Source organism: Plectropomus leopardus, chromosome 5 (genome assembly GCF_008729295.1).
Source record: "Plectropomus leopardus isolate mb chromosome 5, YSFRI_Pleo_2.0, whole genome shotgun sequence".
Classification (NCBI taxonomy): domain Eukaryota; kingdom Metazoa; phylum Chordata; class Actinopteri; order Perciformes; family Serranidae; genus Plectropomus; species Plectropomus leopardus.
In genome coordinates, this window is record NC_056467.1 from 33,104,431 (window position 1) to 33,122,683 (window position 18,253).

The 18,253-nt window shown below is 39.7% G+C and overlaps 1 protein-coding gene across 1 annotated transcript; it reads right to left on the reverse strand.

Annotated features, from left to right (window-relative positions):
• Nucleotides 1-1,477: 1,477 nt before the first annotated feature.
• zgc:101731 (SNARE_SNAP25N and SNARE_SNAP23C domain-containing protein) lies at nucleotides 1,478-18,235 on the reverse strand. The gene is made up of 8 exons (XM_042486773.1): nucleotides 18,155-18,235; nucleotides 11,983-12,171; nucleotides 9,591-9,632; nucleotides 8,991-9,039; nucleotides 5,952-6,063; nucleotides 4,066-4,206; nucleotides 3,740-3,884; nucleotides 1,478-2,575 (listed from the first exon to the last, which is right to left on the reverse strand). Exons 2-8 carry the CDS (start codon nucleotides 12,052-12,054, stop codon nucleotides 2,510-2,512), a joined length of 627 nt encoding a protein of 208 aa, XP_042342707.1. The 5' UTR covers nucleotides 12,055-12,171; nucleotides 18,155-18,235; the 3' UTR covers nucleotides 1,478-2,509.
• Between the last annotated feature and the right edge of the window lie 18 nt (nucleotides 18,236-18,253).

The following is an 18,253-nucleotide window of genomic DNA, read 5'->3' on the forward strand; positions in this document are numbered from 1 at the left end:
GGTGAACGTGGTGAATGTAATAAGACGTGGTTGCCACATATTATAATGTGTTTTTTTTCTGACCTCAAACAGGTGTTATAGTGCGCCACAGGTGCGCCAAGTGAACATGGTAACAGAATTACCAAAGGTGTGCTTGGCACGCTCCTGACGCACTCGGCAGAGCGCGACTGACGGTGATCTGCTCCCTACAGGAGAGCCCGTGGTGTCTTCTTGTGCGCACGATAAGTGGGAGGACTAAAAAAGTCTCATGCTAGCTGATAGGCTACTGGTTATCAGAAGAACTTCTCAGTATGAAATCCTTCCAAATTAACATTGCGTTTGCGTTGACCACGTGGCCCGTCTGAGCCAATCAGCTGCGGTCTTCCTGTGTCTTTGTTGAGCTCGAGCCTGCCTCTCCCCCTGCTGCTCGTGCTTGGCTGCTCACACAAGGAGCAGCCCACTGATTCCGCCATCTCTGAGAGCCACAACGCGCTGAAACACCACCGCGTAAAAACGGCGAACCCGGATATACAGCGAATTTCAGTACAGAGCCGTGGATTGATCGTGGGGATGACACGCGCGTTTACAAAGCGGCGTGGTGTTTTTGCGCCGCTCCGGTACGCGGACTTACAGCTACGCGTTTATTCGTGGTCGAGACAGAGGACGAAATGTCTGCTTGCTCCGACGAAAATCAGGTTCCTTTTTCCGCATTTTGGCCATTACCTGCTCATCTGCGTTAAATCATGCGTGCGGTGCGTCATTGGGGATTAATCGCGGTGTGCGGTATTTTGAAAAAAAAAAAAAGAAGCTGAATATGTAGCAAATAATTACCAGGAAAAATGGCGTTGTCCTGTCCCTTTCCCCTCCTTCCTCCGTGGTTCTCCCGAAAGTTCGGAGTGTCGAGAACAACGGAACTGCGCAGACTCCGATTTTTTTTTTTCCTCCCTTGAACGCGCAACATTTTCTCTGGCCGCTGCGCGCCCCCAGCTGCCCCAGATACAACGTGCACCAATCACTCCTATTTTCAAATAAACAAAAGGCAAAACGTGCAAATCACGCGCAATTAAATATCTGTTTCATTCATATTAACTATTTCATTAGAAAAACAGAAACCTTCCCACGATTGTGATATCCCCCCCAAGTCCTGGCCTTATTGACTAGTCCACGGCCATATTTTTTTAGCACATTTTTATTCACAACGTTCATTTAAACACATTTCATCGCACCCAACATCAGTAAATATGCACTCTGGATGCGCCTTTGTGTCTGAGTGGTCTTAAACCTGCTGCGTAATAAGCATGGAGGACTGTTTAGGTCAACAGAGGTCATCAGCTTCATTGTACCAACCAAACCCAACATGAATCCGTAGTATCTGAATGCCAGCCACAGCACAATGTAGGTCAAGACTGGAGCAATAATGATGCCTAGAGAACATTAATTAATGCGAACCAAGAGAAATATTAGCTGTTATGAAAAACACACAGAAAGCACAGAATAGTTGCATTTTCAGAAAGTATTTGATGTGATTTTTGACTCGCTGAGATCAGATTCAATAGAGGGGATGTGAGATAGACAGCAGCACCAACACGTTGTCATTTCACCACCATTTTATACCAACATGGAGTAAAAACAGAAGATGGAGAGGCCAGGGAGAGCAGGTTCCACGTTTGTCCGCTTGGTGTCGCCAGAGATCCACCTCTAGGGACAAATGCGTGTTTCCTTCCTGTGCGCAATACCCGGCTTCGCCTGCAGAGGGCGCCATCACGCACGTGTTTCAGCCTGTTTGGAAGATTTCAGACTCCAGGAAGGGGGGGGGGGGGTTGTATAAGGATGTTTACATTAGGAAATAAAGTGGTTGTTGAAAGTTTAGGTGTTGGTGTTTTTTGTGTTTCTTATGAAAAATTTGGACATATTCTCCACACAGCTTTGAAATGATCTGCCCAGTACAAGTAAAAGGCCACTCTGGCTTTAGATTCACGTCCCGGGACCGTTCTTTTTCGCTGTGCTGTTTTCCACACGTTCAGCTCTTGTGAAATAATTTCTTGATTTGCTTGATTGTGCTCTCTGCTGCTGCTGGTGGTGATGAAGCTGCTGCAGTGGCCCACTTTCCCCGCAGGGCTCATTAAAGCCTCCTGTGATCCGTCTCTGCTGCCTGCGTGACCACAGAGGCCACCTTGAGGGGAAACACCCTGAGTGTGAAATGTAAAGTGACAAAAGTCTTGCTGTGAAATAGAGTTAGGCTATAATAATCCTGTGATTCATTTCAAAAGTCGCATCAGTGCCACAGCAAAACTCCCTATCCGAATAATTATGAGACTAAATAGGAACACGAGATAAGACATAATTAACACCTCACTACGGAGAGTCGTGGACTTATGGTCCCTGTAGGAATATCACAGCAATAATGACGCTGGAAGGAAAACATGAGCTGTATAGAGCAGAGGAAATACTTTGGCAAGCATGCTGAGGCATAGTAACTGCAAAGTAAGATGAATTAGTGGAAAAAGAGTGAAATGGCAGAGTGCTCCCTCTATCGTTTCATGAGATTGTTGGCTTTCTGGTTGGCAGCATCGATGCGGGACACATTGAGAATAGCCTGCAGAGAGATAAGACAGAAATGCTGATAAGAACCTCTCTGTTAATCTTTCAAATTCAAGTTGGCTTCATTGCAGTGGCTGCTCAAACACAGTCTTCCAAAATAACTAAAGCAATCATCAAATACTGTTACATAATACGGTATTAAATGTTCAGATATTTTGATGCATTTGTTAAAGCAGAGGTGTGCAGCTTTCATCTCTTCTTTTTTGCAGCTAATCCCTCTTTTTATTAAAGCCAGCCTCTACCAGAGGAGGAGTTCAGCTCCGGCTGCAGTGCTTAAATGACAGAGCAGGGAGACTCTACCTGCTTCTCTACAGGGCCACCGTAAAAAATGACAGGGACCCCAGGAGCCCCGTACATGTTTCCAGGATTTCTGGATGTTTGTAGAATTTAAGAACCTTTCAGGATTATAGGATGTTTCCATGATTGTGAGACTAGGATTTTAGGATTTTCTCAGGATTTTAAAATATTTCCAGGATTATAGGACTTGAGGATTTCTAAGATTTTAGGACATTTCTCAGATTATGTGACATTTCTCAGATTATGTGACATTTCTCAGATTTTAGGACGATGCTTTTAGATTTTAGGATGCTTCTGGGTTTTTCGGACTTTTTGTCAATTTGAGAAAATCTCTAAGATTTTAGGACATTTCTAAGATTTTAGGCTGGTCTCAGATTTCAGTACATATGTAGGAGAGTGTTTCGCAGATTTTAGAACATTTCTTGGATTTTAGCACATTCCTCGGATTATCTGACATGTCTCCTTTTTTACGGCGTTTCTAGAATTTTAGGATGTTTTGCAGACTTTAGGATGCATCTGGGATTTTCTGACTTTTTGTCGATTTTAGGAAATCTCTAGGATTTCAGGACTTTTAAAAGATTTTAGGCTGTTCTCGGAATCAAGTACATTTATTGGATTCTGGAACATTTCGCAGATTTTAGAACATTTTGCGAATTTTAGGACATTTCATGCTGTTTTATGCATTCTACCACCTTACTGTTAACTAGAACATAATTAGAACCTTCTTGGGGGGCCACCTGTCAATCTATTGCTTGATGTCTCAATGGGAGCCTGAACTACACAGCAGAATATGAATATGAAATATATGAGAATGTGGTTGTGGATGAATGGATAGATGGATGGATGGATGTGACGGCAGTACCTCGCCCTGTATGCGTTCGATCTGGACGTTCTGCGTGTCGATCTCGTTGCCCATGTCCAGGGCCATGCTCTTCAAATTCCCGATGATGCTGCCGACATGAGCCAAGTTCTCCTCCATCTCATCCTCTCGCGCATCGTTAGTCACCCTGACACAGAGCACAACAAAGAGAGAGAGAGTGTGTGTGTGTGTATGTATGTGTGTGTGTGTGTGTGTGTTAATGTCGTGTGTTTGGCCAGCTGCCTGCATGACTTATGCCTGCTGGTATTACCTTACGTTACACAGCTGCTTCTCCTACAAGCCAATGTACAGTAACACACACTCTCTACCTCCGTATGTATCCTCCACTCATGATCATCTGCTCCCTTTCATCGACGACTCGAGATGACGGCGGCTGATTGGACACAACGCCATCCTGACCTCCGCCCCACACTGCCTTGTATGCCCCACTCTCCTCAAAGGCCTTCAGTCTGGCAGAGAGAATGACCTTATGAATATCTTGTTATGGAGTTCTCCCTGTTAAATGTGACGCACGCTGCACTCCATACTGCTCCTGCAGCTGCACCACATATTTATTGTTTAATTTGAATGGAGACAAATGGACAAATGTCCAACCAGTACAAATGTTTGTTATGTGATGCATGTATGGCAGCAGTGGTCAATTCAAACAGTAGAGATGACAAAGAGGTAAGATGATATCTAAACAGCACTAAATCCACACGGCAGCAGAGTAAGCAGGCAACAAAAGAAAGCTACAGCAATTAAAGAACAAAGAATGAAAACTACCAGCCCAGTCACCAGAAGGAAATGTTGGCATTGTACATTTCTGCAAACCTCAAATACATGACGTGTATATTTCATATCAACATTTGTGGTCAGTGGTGTAGTAAATTTTCCCAGAGCATTTTTAAGCAATTCATTGCTGTGTTTTCCAGCAGCACTTTGGGTGCCAAATGTGGTTGTTTTTAGCAACACAACGCTGCATTTCCAATTATTGTGTACTGAGATATTGCAGTATTTGCTGCTGTGATTTGACACAAAAAGCAATTGTTGTTTACTGAAATATTGCAGTATACACTGATGTAATACTGCCACAAAAGCACTTTTTTTAACTGAGTGTTAAAGTGTTTTGTGTTGTGATAATGCCACAAAGAACAATTGTTTTTTGGCAGAGATTTTGCAGTATTTTCTGCTGTGATAGTGCCACAAAAAGAGTATTTTTTTTTTAACTGAGATATTGCAGTATTCTCTGCAGTAATAGTGTCAGAGAAGCAGTTGTTTTTTAGTGAAATATTGCAGTGTTTTGTGCTGTGATAATAGTACAATAACCAGTTGTTTTTTACTGGGATATTGCAGCAATTTCTACCATGACAGTGCCACATAAAGGTTTATTTTTAACTGAGATTTTGCAGCCTTTTCTGCCTTGATGTTGCCACAAAAAGCTGTTTTTTACTGCATTATTGCAGTATTTTCTGCAGTGGAAGTGAAAGTGCTTGTTTTGTACAGAGATATCATTGTGTTTCCTGCCAGCACAGTGCCATGACTTTGGATACTTTTTTCTTGCATTATCATGGAATTTCCTGTCAAAATAGTACCACAAAAAGTGGGTATTTTACGCCAGATATCATCCTTCCTAACCATTTTTTGGCCTAAATCGAACCACAACTGAACCACAGAGTCGCTGAAATGTAAAGAATGTAAATGTAAAGTTTTTAATGCATCCGCGACGTAATAATGTACAAATGTAACATATCTGTTCTTTGCAGAAACATACAATGCCAACATTTCTTCTTGTGACTGGGTAGAAACTACACATTTATGCAAGTGTTTCTCAATGCACATGATCCAGTGCAATGTCAACTATCTAATGAAAATAAAATCAAGCAATATATGAGCGAGAAATGTCTTAATTCTTAATTCTGATATCTTCTGCAGGATCATGGTTTACTTACCTCACAATAAGTTGTACCAGTCAAACCACACACACGCACACACACAGAACCTCGTCTTCCTGTCAGCTCCATTCTCTCTCTGCTCCATTCTGTTTTCAGTCATTACAAATTATCATGGTGTCACTCGGCTCTCCAGGTGCCAGAACCACCTGATGCTGCAGCCTAATCTGGTCACCTGGGACTGAGCGCGCGCGCGCACACGCACACGCACACACACACACACACACACACACACACACACACACACAGAAACCTGCACCTACTTATCACAGGAGCAGAGGCCACAGCACTTGCCCAGGTCAGTCAGGTTTTTCTCTGCCTCCTTCATATCAGAGTTGATCTGAGCCAGACCCTCCTCTATGCGCTCCAACTGTTCTATTAGAGGAGATGGAAGAGGAGGAGGGAAGAGGAGTAAAAGGGAAGAAGGCAGGAGGAGAGGGAGAAAGGAGGAACAAAGGAGGACATGGAGAAAAAGGGGGAAGAAAGACAAGGTGAAGTTGGAAAGAGGAAGGGGGTGAAAGTATAAAGGGGAGGAAGAGGATGTGGCAGTAGAGGAGGGAGAGGTAAAGAAGATGATAGGAGAAAGGGAGATGAAATAGCAAGAAAAGAGGGAAGCGAAAAGAAGAGGAGAAGGGAATATGGACCAAATGGAAGAAGAGGAAGAAAAGGCTAAACAAAATCCACAAAAAAAGGGAGGAAAATTCGACTATTTTCTAAAAGTGTTACAGCTGAACTGAAAACCAGCCACCAGCGACTGACCACGAGATGCCCCAAAGTAAAAACCACAAAAATCCACTCCCAAATGATAAATAACATCACTCTGCACTAACAGGGGCCACACGGGGACCAGCTGATCTGCTGGCTGTCTGCACCCTGACCTTGGTGCACAGTTCCATCATGGTTTCTCCATGAGTTTGTGGTTGAATTAAAGTTTTTTTTAATGTCATTTCCTGGAGTAAAACTATGGAACAGCTTGAATTTGGAGTTGAGGCAACATTCAAACATGAACCAGTTCAAAAATAAAAAGTACAAAAACATGATTTTAACAAAGTACAGGGATGCAGAATGGCTTTAAAATAATTCACTAGAAGGTTATATATATATAAAATGTTTGTATAAAAACTATTTAACCCTTTGAAACCTGACCAGCTTCTGTTGAGCTTCTTTCTAAAACAGCCCAAAAACCTACTGGAAAATAAGAAAAAAAAGGAAAGGAAAAAAAGAATTAAAAAACAAAACAACAAACAAGAAAATGACCTCAAGAAAGTGCTACAAAATTATATCAAATATATAATTATAAGAACTTTGGTTTTCTGAACATTTTTCTCTCAAACATTTTCAGCTAATTTTCAGATCGATTGTCACCTTGTACATATTTTTTGTAGTGTGCAGGACATTTCTTACCAAGTTGCTCATAACGTTTTTCCAGTGTTTTTTGGAGGAAATCAAACAACATTTTTTTTTACATTTTTTTTTAAATGATTCCAAAGGACATCTGAATGCAGCACAAGAGAGCTGATGCTGATCCACGTGTTAAAGGGTTAAACTCCTCTGATGGAACTGGGCACCAGTGCAGGTTTCTTGGGCCCCCAGGTGCGGATTCTGGGCGCCACAACCTACTTCCTGAGTGGCCAGACACACAGACCGCAGCACTGGGCCATGTCTGTCAGGTTCTTCTCTGCCTCTCTCATGTCCCTGTTGATGGAGTCCATGCCTTCCTCAATACGCTCCAGCTGCTCTGGTAGGGACAGCAGTTTATGGCGCTGCGTTTTATGGTTTTTGTAACAACAGCAGAGACAGACAGTATGCAACAGATGGTTCCAACCCTAGACTGTCTGATTGGTTCAGACCTATATGTACAGAACATGCTGACAATACCCAGTAAATAAAAACTCAAAGCTGAGAGTTCCACGTGCAGCTCTCAAACATGTCCTCAAACATCCATCGTTTTTAGCAACCCAGCACTGTTTTTCTTGAAGCTTTTTAGCCCTGAAAAGTGGGTGTTTTTAAGCAAATGGTGGCTGTTTTCCAAAGTTTGTGGCCCCCAAATGTGTTAGGTTTTTAGTGAAACGTGGCTTTTTTTTCCAGCAGCTTTTTAGCTCCCTAATGTAGCAGTTTTTTTTATGGACACCTATCTGCTTTTCCAGCAGCTTTTTAGCCACAAAATATGGAGGTTTTTTTTATCAACCCATAACTGTTTATCCAGACATCTTTTAGCTCCCAAATGTGCATGTTTTTTGCAACCCAACACCATTTTTCCAGCAGCTTTTTTGCTCCCAAAACCTGGGTGTTTTGAAGCAACCCATAGCTGTTTTTTCTAGCAGGATTTTAGCCCCTAAATGTAGCAGCTATATTGAGGTTTTTAAGCAATGCACAGACGTTTTTCCAGCGGTACTTTAGCTCCCAAATGTGTTTTTAGCGATCTAACACTGTTTTTCAAGCACTGTTGTAGCACAACCTGGCTGTTTTTAACAACATTTTAGTACCCCAATGTGTGCTTTTTGCAACCCAACACAAGCAATGCATAGCTGTTTTTCCAACAGTATTTTAGCACCCAAATGTGTGGGATTTTTAGCAATCCGACACTGTTTTTCCAACGGCTTTTTAGCTCCTAAACATTGGTGTTTTTTATCAACAGGTGTCTGTTTTTCCAACAGCATTTCAGCCCTGGAAAGCCTTTTTTTCATTCCGCTGTGTGTCCTGCAGGGATGGGGCAACAACACTAGGTGCTTTAAGCCAGAACATGATTTTTTCTAACCTTAACCACATGCCATACCTAACCACACGTTTACCACAGTGTTGTTGAAAAGTGTCAACATATCAGCTACATAATAGCATACAAATATTCTGTATCTGTGGTTTGCAGAAATGTACAATGCCAACATTTTGTCTGGCGATTGGGTTGTGAGAAGCTAACTCGTCCATCTGTGGCAGAAATTAATTTGCTTATTTACCATTGTATGATGGTACAGCATATTAACTATCCATGTCAATCCTTGTTGAACCTCTACTGAACACAGAAAATGTGTACAGCTGGACAGTCCTGCAGTGTGTCCTGCTTCCTGTGATTTTGTCCTCAACTGGGTTACACATGATGACACTGAATGGTTGAGCTCACAGAGGTGAAAGTCATACTGATCTCTTAATTTATGTCTCAGTAAGTCCAGGGGCAGATATCCTAAAATATCCTAAAATATTTAAGCAATGCCACAATACCAATTCTTCTGGAAACAGACCTTTGTATTTTACAGCTCAGAGGACATTGAACAAAAGTAGAATTTAAATAAAAAAGAGCTGATTACCTCCTTGTTCATCCAGCATAACCACAGCTCTGATCCCAGCATCTTTACTCTGCAGAGAGAAAAACAAAAACCACATGACTACAGAATACACATTTGCTGCACACAGGCAATATATGATTGCCATGGGGTGAAAATTAACTTAACTTAAAAAAAAAGAGGTAATACATTTATATGCAGCTTACCAAGCTTTTTTCAGGTAATTTATTTTGTAACTTTCTGGTAATTTCTTGCTATTTTTGGCGTTGTTGCTGGCATTGTTGCTAAGGTTAAACTACTGTAAATGTTTTTCTGACTTTCTAACCAGTGTCCTCTCTGCTCTCACCCACTTTTGTTATCATTATGTCCAAACCCAAAATTACTTTCCAGCAGCTTACAGTTAATCACATCCCGGCATTCATCTTGTTTAAAGTCATCTTTGTGTGGAAACAACAGTGGAAACACAGACAGCAGATGTAAAGATGATGACGCTAACATAATAATGAGCATGAACTGCATGATGAGTTTCTGTCTCTGGTTCCCTGACTGCCCGTCTTTCATAGTTTCAATGGCTGCAGGCCTCACTAGTCTCCCGGCTGCGTATTTACATTATTGCATATGTACCTCCTCAACCAGCTGCATCATCCGCCGTGTGCTCTCCAAGGACTAAAAGACACAAAAATGGGCACTTTAACATACAATACATACAGTATACAGTCAGCTGAATGTGCACAAATGGGCAATGTTTCTGCAGACAAGAATACATTTCAGTTGTTGAAAGAAAATGTTAACTTTGTATGTTTCTGCAAACCACAAATTTGTTACATTGGTAGGTTTTTATATGTATCACATCAACGTTTCTAAAGTTACATATTTATAAGCTGACTTCGTCATCGAGAGGTGGAGGGGTGGTGGATGGTGTGTCCCCAAAGAGAGACGCCTGCCTGAGAACAACAAACAAAAGCTATTGTTTTTCAGCGAGCTTCTGCAGTTATTTCAGCAGCCTTTAAGCCCCCAAACGTGGGTATTCTTAGCAGCATTTCTGTTTTTCCAGTGGGGATGGTGCCACAAAAAGGGGTTGTTTTTTATGGAGAAACTGCTGCATGCAGAGATTTTGACACCAAAACTGGATATTTTGAGCCAAAAAGGTTTTTTTTTATGCCTAATACTTTATTTTACTGACCTGTCACTGTGTCTCCAGGAGTTGTCTTTGCAGAGGCGTTGCTGCTTTCTCTGCCGGGACAACACATTCTAATCCCAACGTGTCATATACGGCCATGTTGTCAGTAAACTTTCACGACTAAATATGGCACACTAGATATCTTCCTGCATCTGTTTTGGCTGTTCAGGTACATTTACACTTGTTATGCAATTGGTCTTTTCAAAATACTCTTACAACATAGGTAAAAGATTTTTTTAAATATTTTATTTGTTAGAGCAACCAAAATTGAAAAGAATGTGATTAGGTTGGTGAGTGAGTAAGTGACACCAACGTCAACCAACAACAAAACAGAATTTGACAAGTTCTATTGCTGCCTGCTGCCTCTAAAATTCACACACCCGTTGTGTATCATTTCATAGTGCTGAAGGTGCTTCTTTGCATCAGTGTCTGAGGCTGGTCTCACTAACAAAGTGACAGTATTGGACGAGATGGGAATAAGACCAAGCCAGCCAGGATTGTGCCCTGAGTACCTTAAGCAAAAACATGATCTCTTCCTAACCATTGCAAAGTGGGTTTTTTTTGTGCCTAAGCACAATAAAAAGTGAAATTTTCATAAAACCCCAACATAATAACGTGCAAATGAAACACCTTATCTGCAGTTTGCAAAAATGCACAATAGCATTTTTTCTGGCGAGTGGGTGCTTGAATTGAGCCATTATTTGAATTCTTGAAATCATCAAGCTAAAAAAAAAAGGAAAAACTAATCCTGTTTTTCATATTTTCTCCATAATTGGGCAAAATTCTATTTTTTCTTTCTCCTATTATTTGGAAATAACAGACCTATAAAATAAAATGCTGCCAAGAGATATTCTGTCTAGTCAGATTCTACCATTTCCAAACTTCACAGGTCAGTAACATTTTCCGATGCTTTCATTTTATTTTTTTTAAGCGATAAATTTATGGTCAACTGAGTGAAGCATAACAGGTTTATATATCAAACTCTTGTTTATGTCAATAGATGTGTTATTGACATGTTGGCAAAAATATACAGATTGGATCTTTAACTGCCGTTTTGTGCTGATGATGATTTGATTTGCATTACACCGCACTCTTACACACGGAAAATCTCTCTCCAAGTCTTTACGCCACTTGGGTGTCAGTTGTTTTTTTTTTTTTTTTTTTTGTGTGTGTGTGTGTGTGTGTGTGTGTGTGTGTGTCTGTAAATAGCATGTCCATCTCCGGGGACTTCCCCACAGCAGGGATAATGAGGTGACAAATGGCTTTGACCTGCAGTAACCTCTGAGCACCATGGTGTGTATGAGCTCATCCGGGCCTGATGTTTCCCTGCAGACAGCGGCACTGGGAGACCAGTTGTCTCTATGGCAACCAGGTGAGCCAGGTGTCCTTAAAGGGGAAGTCCCCTCAGGCAGAGCACTGTGACACATCACCAGCAAAGAACCTGTCTGTCTTGTGTGTTGTTAGATGTGGTGTAGTTTCTGTCCCTCGTTGATGTGTTTCTCTTTTATTGACTTGGCAGCGATACACTGCCATAACAATAACCACTATTATATTTTTTAGATTTAAACTGATCAGCTCTGATTGATTAAAACTTTATCCAATTAATCTGTGCTGACGCAGTGAGTGAAATGACTGCAACGTCATTCTGGTCAAACACATCTGCAACTAAAGAGTTCATTACAAAGTCAGTGTTTATCTCGCACCACATTTGTTATTATAAAGAGAGAAAATCCATCCTGTAAACATGTGTTTTCAACATTATTTAAGGTAATGACTCACAGCAATGATAATCTACTTTGAGGGAAGCCTCCAAGAAAAAAATATTCATTTTTTTACCTCATCTGTGACATGATTGGCTCTTCTCTGCAGCTCCTGCTGCTCTGTCAGGATGGGCTGGTCTGACGCCATGCTGGCTGTCCGTCTCTGTGTGTGTGTGTGTGTGTGTGTGTGTGTGTGTGTGTGTTGTGTGTGTGTGCTCAGTCCCAGGTGACCAGATTAGGCTGTAGCATCAGGTGGTTCTGGCACCTGGAGAGCAGAGTGACACCATAATAGTTTATAATGACTGAAAACAGAATGAAGCGGTGAGACGAGCTGACAGGCAGACAAGGTTCTCATCTACTTGAACAATTCATTTGAATTCACTTTGTTTTATTTCTTCAGGATAATCCACCTGATAATGCTTACTAGGGTGTTCTGGCTACATAATGTTTATTAAAAACAAACAATATAACAATGAGGAAATTAATAGTTGCACCATAAAACTGCAGGATGCACTTGAACACATCCCTTCTTACTAGATGGATATCGGTTTTCTGTTAAAATTAAACAGGTTTTAACCAGATTTACCAAAATGTACGCAGACTAATTTGAACAAATATATAATTCCTGATTTTCAGACTTTGTGGTCTGTATAAGGTCAACAGAGATATTTTACAATTATTTTATATGTTTTATTTTCTTCTCTTTAACCCTTTGAAACTTGAGCAAATTTGTTTGATATCATTCCTAAACATTGAGAGAGGGCAAAGAGCAACTTCAAAAATTAGCAGGAAATAGAAAGATATAACAAGAAAATCACCAGAATATAAGCAAATAAATAAATAAAGAAAGAAAGAAAAGAACAAGAAAATGGACAGAAAAAATGCTGAAAATCAGAAAAAATATATATACTTTTTTCTGCAACATAATTTAAAATAATAATAATAAGAAGAAGAAGAAAAATACAACTATCACACAATACAAAGAGCGAGCACAATCTCCAGTTGAGATGCGAAAAGTGCAATCATTAAATTTCAGTTTACATTGGAGTAGCAGTCACATTGACCAATAGTGCTATTTTCTCGACCTTTTGAAAGTGACTTAAATTCCCCCATAGTGATCAGCTCAGACAGTTTTAAGTCCTTCTGTAAGTTGTTCAGGGCAGCAAATTTAAAAGCTTTTTTGCCAAGTTCTGTGCGAACTTTGGGGACCGACATCAAAAGAGTACTGTGAGAGCGCAGGCCATATTGATTTTGGTTTTTACACATATAAGTACATAAATAAGAGGGAACCAGTCCAATAAGACTCCTATACATAAAAACCAACCAGTGTGAGAGCCTGTGGCCACATAAGTTGTTTCGAAAGAAATCAAACCAATTTGCTCAGGTTTTAAAGGGTTAAATAGCTCATGAAAGTCGTCACAGCACAGCGATCCAGATTTCACATTAACAAAACTGTATTCAATGATCAGCATAATATATTATCAAATGTATAATAAGTTCATTAAACAGTTAATGTGTACTCATACTGTTTTACCGTGATCACAAAATGGACAAAATCATTTTCTGACTCACTTATAACTACACATTTAAAAATGTTAATTAATCCATCTGGCACCTTCATGCGTGTCTGTGTAGCTATGGGGGAAGAATGTCAGTAACTATAGGTTTCCAGGAAGCAATTCTCCTGACAACCAGCCAGCTGACAGCAGGCACTCCAGTTAGTGAGACAGCTGGTAGCCAGTCAATATTACAACAGACCTTCTTGTCAAGCACTTATTTTCTATTGCTGTTTCCCAATTTCCTGTCCATCAGAGAACGCTCGAAACTGAACGAGAAATCAGCTAAATGGGTTTGCAGAAATAATCAGTTAATTCAGTTAATCTGTTTTTCTTTTCTTTTCTTTTTTGTAATTTGCCCCTTTGCACCACTTTCATAGACCTAGTTTTTGTTGTCTTGTTGTCTCTTTTTTAAAATATTTTTTTAATCTTGTTACTCAGTATTGACCCTTTATTAATTTTTGTATTTGCTTATTGCTTTAACTATTTTAACTATATTTACTTGTAGTTCTGAGCTTTTATTGTCCCTCAAGGTGAAATATGGTCTGCAGATTGTTGGTACAAACAATTTAAAAATACTATAATAAGGCACATATAGCATCATGGTAGCACACAACCAAACTTGATTGAAAGCAATCCCTATCAACCTACCAACAATAAAATTCTATGTAAAAGTAAAATTTGATATTTTATCAATATATTAATCATTTTTTCCTCAATTTCTCAGTATCGTCCATCTTCTTCCTGATATATTTTTGTATCTTGTTTAATTTTACTTTAATTCTTGTCTGGTCTTAGTTCGGCATGACTGTTTGGCTATTTTTGTTGTACTGCCTCTTCTGCTTTGATTGTCAAAGCATTTTGTAAACTTTAAAAGATGCTACATAAATGAAGTTATTGTGAATTGTTATATTCATCTCAGTGCACGATAAGAGAAACAGATGTATGGATAGCAAATAAACGACTGAAGCAGAGAGGGAGTGAGATGGAAACAAGCTTATTGTCTAAGGTAAAAGTACTTCTTTTTAGTCTTTGAGCTCTTGAGCAGAAATGTTTCATGATGGTTTGTGCTTTCATTTTTATTGTTTGTGGAGATTTTCATGTGCAACTTTTTGGCTGAGACTAAAGGTGGTTCTTTAATGTCAGTTTGGTGTGTCTGGACCTTCACACTTTAACGGGTACTTCACAATTTGAAGTCTGATGTAAATTATCCAGATTCTGTTAAAAAAAAAACAGATTTTTTATGTTAAACACCTGGTTTGGCATCCTGTGCTGCTTTCAGGCACTTTACACCAGCATTTGAACCAATGAGACTGAGAAACTGAGTTTTTTTTTCTTTTTTTTTTAATTGGTGAATTCTGCACCAAGCTGCTTCTTTAGCAGCTTTTTATTTACAGTCTGGCTGATAAAGAGTCATTAACATCTGTCTGACTGAGGCACAGCTGGCTGCTGTCAAAACTGCCAAACTCAACTGTATATTAAATGAATCTCTTCTCTCTAATTAAATGATCAGACGTCCCCATGATGTATATGTCCAACCAGGTGTTGGGTCCTCACAACACCATAAAAAGAGCCCCCACACACTTTTCTTTTCAGACAACGTGTTACCAGGCTGGAGCATTATAATAAGGCCTAACCAGTAATCACCACCTGCTGGAATAAAGAGGAGGAAGGAGGAGCAGCAGAGGAGGAGAGAAAAGAAGAAAGACTCTCCATGTTCTTTAGTGCAAACTGGAATCACACAAAACAGAGAAGCTGAAATCAAATAATATGATTATATCTCCCGTAAGCTGATGAGTTTGATGATTTCTATAGAAATAAGCAAAGCAATGACATCTGCCAATAGCTACCAGTTATATTATCCAAAGGTATCCAATGTACAAAGATATGGAAGCAAAACATTACAGTAGGCAGGTTCCCTCAAATCACATAAATTGCAAATATAAAATACACACGTCAATTTCGAAAAAACTCCCATTTAATGCAGAAATGTTTTTACGCCATATTTCACAAAACTGCAATTAAAAACACTTTTTTTGTCTTTTCGAGGTCATATGATGCTATGAGGTCACATGATGCTATGGCTTTGTGCTTGTCAGTAGGAACTGGCTCGCCCATGATGCAGCAGGAGCTACAAGAGTTGTTATTGCATCACATAACTCTTCAAAAGTTGAACAGATCATTGAATCCACAATTCTTCTGTGAAATCGTGAAATTATACGTGGCTGCTCCCACATATAAGGGGCTCGCTTTTCCATTATGGCTCCATAACACGGCTACAAGGCCTTGGATTGGAAATAATGACGGCTAGTGTGGTGGCTACAATAGAAATAAACTTGCTAATGCTTTGAACATCCATCACCATGGTTACTGGGATGTTATCACCAGAGAAGAAGTCGCAGAACATCACTCAGTGGAAACGCAGTCATCTCGCAATTGTGTTTTATCAACATTTTGAAAATATTGCTTAAGTTTTGTGCAAATCTGTGATGGAAACCCACCTACTGTCAAATGTTTGGTATTTCTCTGACATAAATAACTAATCACTGAATCAAATTGTTAAAGCACTAATGAAGATGGTTACAGACAGTGAGACAGCACACATGCATTCACCAGAAGACTGGCATTGTAGGTTTCTAGATTTGTACATTTCATATGGATCATATCAATATTTCTAAAGTAACATCGTATATGAGCTGATCCTTGTCTTGTTTAGGGCGTGAAACCTAGGCAAGACGGCTGCCAAGCTTTTCTAGACCGATGGCACTCAATTTATGGCCTCCAAGCCCAATCTGGCCCCCCATAGGATGCCAGGTGGCCCTGCAACTGTTTTTTAATTCACAATAAAAATAAACTTATTCATGCTGGGAATTATTTTTGCATTTTTAGTATACATAAGGTGTCAGATTGCAGAAAACAGCATCGAAATAGAGCTTGTTGATCAAAAAAAAGTGCCGGCGAAGGATCCCCCACACCCCCTGACAGAGGTCCTAAAATCTGAGAAACGTCCTAAAATAGAAACATCCTAAAATCCTAGAAATGTCCTCAAATCCTAGAAACATGTATGGGGCTACTGCATCTGGCCCCTGGCAAAAGTGGCACCCAGGCGAAATAAGTTGAGTATCTCTGCTCCATCAACAAAAACTGGGTGTCTTTAGTGAGACAGCGGTGGCATTCAAGCAGCGATTGTAGCACCAAAAAGTTTTTAAGCCAGAACATGATGTTTTCTGGACCATGATTTCAGGGCTGTTTCTGGTTAAACAAAAATGATCGCACTCTTTAACGAAAGTTTTATCTCTGTAGGGATCCTTTCCATAATGTAGTCAGACACATAACAATCTGATCCTGTCAGTGACATACAATACAAGTTTATTTTAAACCATCAGGGACCTTTCAACTTCCAATCAATGATGAGATAACAGCTGTATTTGAAAAAAACTTAAACTAAAACTCTGTGTTCATTAAAATCTCTCCATCATCTTGGCAGGAAACGTGGCACAGTGTCAACAGTCAGACAGTAAACAGTGAAGCCTTCCTGCCACCTGGTGCACATGATGACGTCACCCTCACGCTCTGCTCTGCAGGCGCCCCACCTTACAGCCAACACACTGCTCATCATGTGCCACAACTCACGCCTCTATTGGTGCTGACTCTCAAATTCACTGTATATTTTACATTTAAAAAAAACTGCATTTGGATTATTAACATGAAGGGGAGTTACTCTGCAATTACCTAAAAATGTCAAATGTGCAGGTTTTGAATTTAAAGAGGATAAACGATGATATTTGATGATGAATCTTATCAAAGCCACATCAGTGGACCAGAACAGATCTGCTGTTAAACGCAATCCCTTTTCTGTTAAGATCATGCAGCATGTCATTCCTAGCTTTTGGAGCATGAGACTTTAAAATTGATTTACGCTGATTGGTAATCAATTCTTTAACATCTGGATGACATCAGTTTTCCTGTGCCACATTCAGACACATTTCACAAGCTTTTAAACCTCTGAAACCTGAGGAAAGCATGATGAGAAAAATTATATGTATAATAAAAAAAAACTTGTAACTTCTTACTAGCTAATTTTACTTGTTACTTCACCAGTTTTGTTAAACTATTTTTCAGGTAATTTGTTAATTTACTTTTTTACTAATTTCTTGCAAATTTTTGGGTCATTTCTTGTTTCATTTGTCCCTTTTCTACAGAATAATATTATCTTTAAGCACCTTTTTTCAGGTCATTTCCTTGTGTGTTTGTTAACTAATTTCTTTTTCTTTATTTTTTAAAACTAATTTTCAGGTAAAATTCTTGTACTTTTTACAAATTTCTTGCTCATTTTGAGGTCATGTCTTCCTTTATTGCTCATTGCCTTCTTTAAATGCTTTTAAAAGAAATTAAGCCAGTTCTGTCAGGTTTCGATGGTTTAACAATGAACATCTTCAGGATATTTGGCCTCCGTAAACTAATTCAGCATAAATTTAGTTCAAATCGTTTCAATAAACTACATTTTAAGTCTCTGCTGCTAAAAGCGTCATTAAAGAGACCGTCTTTATAAAATCAGCATCTTGCATTGCGTCAAAGTGCACTGAAACTAAAGCAGGCGGATGTATTTAGGCTACTTTAACGATATCTACGTTAAATTGTTTAAAATAGATGTCAAAACAAGGATGTGAAAACAGAGTTCAGTCTTCATACCTTTCAATCGGCTCTTGTTTGGGTTCCCTCTGAGTTTGTGTCCGCCGCATTTAATCTTCCGTAGTGTGCGCCACTAACCTGTTGTTGTCCCTCCTCTGC